Source organism: Echinops telfairi, unplaced genomic scaffold (assembly GCF_000313985.2).
Source record: "Echinops telfairi isolate 266 unplaced genomic scaffold, ASM31398v2 ScPeMD7_1;HRSCAF=3_0, whole genome shotgun sequence".
Lineage (NCBI taxonomy): Eukaryota > Metazoa > Chordata > Mammalia > Afrosoricida > Tenrecidae > Echinops > Echinops telfairi.
Window position 1 is genome coordinate 2,629,891 of NW_022103896.1, and position 6,000 is coordinate 2,635,890.

A 6,000-nucleotide genomic window follows, 5' to 3' on the forward strand; every position below is an offset into this window, starting at 1 on the left:
TCTCTGGCAGGGCCATGGCATACATGCCGGCATTCTTGGGCACCGCCACACTGCTGGGAGCGGCTGCCTGCCTCTGAGGTTTCCTGGGAAGTGCCACCGTGGTGGCTGCCATCCTGTAAGCACAGTTCTTAGGGTGTACTTGCGTGACTGCACAGACAAGGTTTGTGCACACCCGCGCACACCCACAGGCTCAGCAGCAGCCCCAGGAAGTAACAGGACGGTGCTGGCCTGTCCATTGAGACGCTTGGGGTGATTCCATAGCAGCTACTTTTTTTGTCCTTTTCCCACATTTTTATTGACACATAATCCACATATCATACAATTCAAAGGTTCATTTGCTCGTTTACATCAAGAAGAATTGTACAATCATTACCCCCATCAATTTTAAAACATCTCTGCCCCTCCACACACACACACCACTCCCAGCACCATGGTTAAATCCTCTCACCCTCTCCAGCTCCCACCCCCAACCCCCATGCCCCTACAGACCATCACATCAGTTACTGTATGCATCCGTGTCTTCTGTGCTGCACAAACTGGGAAGCTTGACAGAAACAATAACAAAGCTAATGTGGTAAGGATAAAATAATAATGATATCAAGATAAAAATACAACTAATGAGTAAGAAAGAAAAGACCACCATTGGTATCTAAAAAGGCAGGGAAGAAATATTTGTCGTGGTACACGCAAGAGATACTTACTTGCACACAGAAGAAATTCAGGTTGGGTCAATAGGGAGGTCAGCTGACCCAGAATCAAGTCTGATCCAGCCCAATCAAGAGGACAGCCATCTCTGGCTGATCGTAAGGCTGTTCGAGACCCTTGCTTTTGGCTAGTGAGGTCTCTCGGGGTTTAATCTGACTAGTTACTCCGAAGATGGGTTTTGGGCTCCCACTGTCCTCCTTAGCCTTCTACCAATTGGATGTTCATCATTTTAGCTCTGATACTGTGCCCGTCGTCATATTTGAATTTTGTAATTGTCGTCTTTGGATCACACAAACTGCTTCTTCTGCGTGGACTTAATTGACTCCTCGATTAGATGGCTGCTTATGTGCATTAAGTCTTTAAGACCCCAGACATTATTCCGATTGACAGCTGGGCACCATCTGCTTTCTTCACCACACTTTGCTGTAGCACCCTTATCTTCAGTGATCATTCCATGAGGGTGAGAATCGAACAGGACCCTGTGATCGGAACTAACTGTTTTAGGATTGGGGCTAAAGTTCAGTGGGGGCCCAGCCTCCATCTGCTTGTCCCTGGGATGTGCGTGACTTGGGTTTACTTTGGCAGCCATAATAAGACAAACTCAAAGTCCCATAAGTCCATCCTCACTAATAAAAGTACGACATTGTCAATCATCCCGGTGGGGTGTAAGGCGATTGCACTGATCACACCGTCTGCCCTCCCAGGGACACAGCCCTCCAGATGCTGGTGGTGGGAGGGTCTGTGTGAGTACAGTTCCGCCTTGAGGCGCTGCTACGAGGTGCTATCCGACAGCTCAGTCTCCCATTCGATGGAGCTCGGTCTACTCACTGTGGGGACTGGGGCCAGGGGGACCTTCTTGGATCAGTTCTTCCACGTGTAGATCCCTGCCCAGCAGGTCAAAACCTGTCAAGCCACTGTGAGGTGGGCATTGAGGTACGGACTATATGGTGATTCTGGCCAAGCTTGGGGTCCCTCCACTTCCACAGCCCCTGGTCGGTCACTTTGCTTCCTCTCACAAAGAGTAACATCTGGCCAAAGCAGCTACTTGTTAATCCATACTTTGGCCAGATGTTACTCTTTCTTTTGTGTACACTGACCCAAGAAAAAGACCGCATTCTGTGTGCAAGAGTTTGTTCTTATAAGAATGACATCGGTGAATCCTTAGGGCAGCGCGCTGTAATGGCTCTAGTCATGCTTTAAGGCGGCAGTCTTTTACCTTGACTCGACACTCCAGAAATAGCACAGGGAGGAGGGGGCTTGCGCCCTGTCAGTGGGTAAAGTTCAGGAACAGGAGGGGCTCCTGTGACACTGCCCTTGCCCAGCGCTGATAGTGGGGCCACCTGAACGTTGCTGGGAGAGAATAAGCCAATGGGACCCCCTCCTTCCGCGGTTGTCTAGGTGACCAAAGGGGAGCAGCCTCTGCTGGGGCACAGCAGATGAGAAAGAGAAGGAAACCAGGGTCCCTGCTTCCTGCCCCCGGGCCAGGCTGAGGGGAGGGGGCAAGAGCGCTACCCGTTCGGAGGCCCTTCCTGCTGGGAAGAAGACCTTCACAACTTAGAAGGTGGAACTTAGGACCAAGGAAAAGGAGGGGGTTCTCGCTAACATGGGTGGGGGGTGGAATGAAGCAGAAAGAGCTGCATTCGTCAAGTTCTATCACTTCTCTCAGTTTGATTTTGGTGACAAACATCTTTGTTTTGTTCACATACGTGCACATCTATGTCAGATGAAACACAGGCCATTTCAACATGCTTCCATGTGATCCTTCCATGGCGTTACCGCATCGGCACCACCACCACGCCCCTCCCTCTAACCCTGCTGCGCGGTCCTTCTCCCGCAGGAAGTCGGCCTGGCCCTGCGGACGTTACTGGCAACCGTGGATGAGACCATTCCTGTCCTGCCGGCCAGCACGCACCGGGAGGTGAGTGTTACTGCCCTCCCATCCCTGCTACTGGCTGGAGTTGGCCCTGCCAAGACCCTGCTGGCCTGCCTGGGACAGGTCCTCACGGCAGTGAGAGATGGTGGTCCCGACTCAGGCTCACAAGTCCACGCTAGGAAGCAGGGCCGCCACAGAAGTGTTGCTTCGAAATGGGCACTCAGCTGCCCAGCACAGGACAGGGAAGACTGTGCCATTAATTCTTCCTGAAGGTGCCAGGGTTTGCTTGTGATCCTGGTTCCTCCTAAAGGCTCCCTCGCTGCCCTCAAGCCAGTGCCAACTCAGAGCGACCCGTGGGGCAGGGCGGACCTGCCCTGTGGGTCTCCTAAACTTGAATGGAAAGCCTCTTCTTTCTCCAGAGGATCGGCCTGTGGTTTTAAACTGCTGACCTTGCAGTTAGCAGCACAATGTGTAAAGACCCCTCCTGTGTTGCGCACTGGAAAGGGAACAAAACCCTCAGCAGCGCTGCTCCGCCCCCACTGCTCTGCCGGGCCGCCCGCCGCCCTCAGACCCCTCCTGCAGGCCCTTTTCTCCCACGCTGTGAATCCAACCCTGGTCAGACTCCCAAATCTTGGGGGGAGACCTGCCTGTGGCAGTCAGGGGTGCTGTGTGGCCCACACACACCTGTTGCTCTCCAAGTCTCAGGCTCATTCTTGCTTTTCTGCCCTCACTGCCGCTGCCCCTCGTCCTGAATGACCACCACCCTCCCTACAGCTCCCACACAGCCCCCGGGGCTAGCTGTCTACACAGTCCGGGCCCTGTGTCACTTGAGTCCCAAATTCTCTTAGGCCTCTGTTGCCATGGTCTTCTACAGGGTGGGCCTTACGTCACGCAACCCAGAAAGCCCTTCTCCCCTTGGCCAGCCTTCCCTGCGGTCTTGCCGCCTCTGTGTGCACTTCCCTGCCTGAGATACCTGCCCACCCGCCCTCACTGTCGCTTCCTGTTCTCCGGAGAGTCCTTCCAGGTCTCCTCTGTGTAAGAGGCTCCTGGAGGATTTGTCCCAGTGCAGCTGGGTGCTGGGTCCATGGTTCTCCCGCAGGCTGGAGCACAGACACATCCGGTTGGTTCGTTCTTGTGTCCACATGCGTGCCCAGTGCTCGTTAAAGAGCAAGGGGACAGGCATCCCCGGGCGGGATGCTCCTGCACACCAAGCTCTTCTTTTCCCGATGGGCAGCACTTCAGTCTGAGCGCTGCTTCCGTCCACATGGCCCGGGTGGCAGAGCCCAGCGCCCTTTGAGGCAGCTGAGCCGTCAGGTCACCGCAAGGCCGTGGTGAAGAGTGAGTTGTTCGAGAAGGAAGAGCCCTTCTCGGGAAGGCAGGACCCAGGGTTTTGCCTCCGTGTCTCCAGGAGTGGACTTTGATAGGTGGGCCGTGCGTCTCCAAGCCACTGAGGTGAACATGGTCTGAACAGTGACAACACGCAGCCACCCAGTGAGGAAGCTGGCCAGCAGGGAGAGTCGGGTGTGTGCGCACAGCTGCACACACGTGGCAGGCTGAGTCCTGGAAGAAGCTGACTGGGCATCTTTCTGCTTCTGAGGAGGGCTTGTTTGTGAGGAAGAGAACAGCTCTCCTGGAGGTACCTTGTGTGCTGAGGCCCTTCCTTGTCTCTGTCCTTGCAGATCGAGATGGCCCAGAAGCTGCTGAACTCTGACCTGGGGGGGCTCATCAACAAGATGAAGCTGGCCCAGCAGTATGTCATGACCAGCCTCCAACAGGAGTATAAGAAGCAGATGCTGACAGCCGCGCACGCCCTGGCCGTGGACGCCAAAAACCTGCTGGACGTCATTGACCAGGCACGGCTGAAAGTGCTGGCGCAGACGAGGCCACACTGAGCCCGGCTGGGGAGCCGGCCTCCCCGGGGTGGGAGAGCGCCTCTCGAGACATTCCCTGGCCTTCCACCAGCACGGAGGGGCCAGCCCCGTGCCCTCTGTCGCCAGCCCCTTGGCTCCAGCACTCCTGCTCCCGCGTCGGTTCTGCCACACCTGGGTCGGGCTGGTCTTTGTTTTGTTTCTTTGTTTGAATCCTGGGTTCAGAAGAGTTGGGGATCCCAAGTGTGGCACTTCTCTGGAGCTGAAGCCAGACCTGAGATCAGAGGTGTTTAAAGGGATCGGCCAAGGGCTGAGCTGTGCCTGGGCGACAGAAGGTGTCTCTCAGAAGAAGAGAGGATGACGAGAAGAATTCAGGGAAACCCGCCGGGCTGAGAATTCTTTTGCCTACCATAGAATTATTACCCAGACTGCAGTATGCTACTACCACTTTACAAAGAAAGAATAGAAAAGCTATATTTTGAAGACTTGAGTCATTTCAGAAAGAAAAAAACCAACAAACATGACTGACGGTGACGCTCCGTCCCTGCTGCCTTTCCCTCACGTGGTGTGTGAGGCCTCTGGTTGGGAACGAGCTGGGGACACAGCTCAGGATTCCTGTCACCTGTCACCCGAGTCAGTCGTGGGCCAGTTTTTTTGTAGCAATGCTATTTCTCTTGGGAGCAGCAATGCTTTGTACCAGAGCACCTCCACACTGCATCGAGAAGCCCCATCACCTAGCCCATTTTCCACGTTTATATAATTTATACAGAAAGATTAAAGCCATGTTGACGATTTCACAGCCACTGGAGCTAATTTCCCCTTCATCGTGTCCGTCTGTCTTCCCAGGAGAGGTTCGAGCAGAGCCGGGTTTGGTTTTCCTTGGCATCCGCTGGTACCATCGATTCTGTTAATCATCATTTGGAAAACTACACCCTCCCTTTAGTTTGACGGGGGCTATAAATTATTCTCAGGAAGAATATGATGAACTGTACAGTTACACTGAGCTGTTGAAAAGGTGTTGCCAGTAAAGTCCTTGCTGTCATCGCCTGCCTGGCTGTCTCTCTGCAGACCCGTTTACAAATTCCGGGGGCGGGGTGGGGTGGGGGCTTGTCACACCCACTCGTTTCTGTTCTTTCTTTGTCTTCCAGGAAAGGGTTAGAACTTTAGCAGACAGATGGCCTGACCCAAATTCACCTTTTCATTCAGTCTTGACTTACCCCACTGCTGTGGTGTCAATGGGTTTGAACCGCTGGCCTTGTATCTAGCAGTGCAAAGTCTAACCCACACTGCCACCAGGGCTCCTCGGTCTTAGTAAAGATAAAACTCTAAGAGTAGCTGACTTTTCACACAGGAAATCTTCTCTGTGTGGTTCTGAGAGTGTAGGAACCGGTCCAGCCACAAGGAACTTGTGAGCCTGGGTGCGGACAGCAGGGTAGAGGTGGGAATCTGGAGCCAGAGAGCAGAGGTCCAGGGAGCGGGGATCCCAAGTGGAAGAGCTGGAGGAACGTTCTCCCGATGCACATGTCATCATCCTACAGGCGTGAGTGGTTCCTG

At 54.0% G+C, this 6,000-nt stretch overlaps 1 protein-coding gene across 15 annotated transcripts in view; it reads left to right on the plus strand.

Moving 5' to 3' along the window:
* The window catches only part of PTK2 (protein tyrosine kinase 2), a 145,147-nt gene extending 139,659 nt beyond the window's left edge, over positions 1-5,488 (plus strand). For all 15 annotated transcript variants that reach the window (XM_030884992.2, XM_045296532.1, XM_045296550.1 and 12 more), the window contains 2 exons: positions 2,543-2,623; positions 4,258-5,488. In XM_030884992.2, coding sequence (XP_030740852.1) covers positions 2,543-2,623; positions 4,258-4,470 — 294 coding nt within the window. In that variant the 3' untranslated portion in view covers positions 4,471-5,488. The remainder of the gene's footprint in view (positions 1-2,542; positions 2,624-4,257) is intronic.
* The last annotated feature ends 512 nt before the right edge of the window (positions 5,489-6,000 follow it).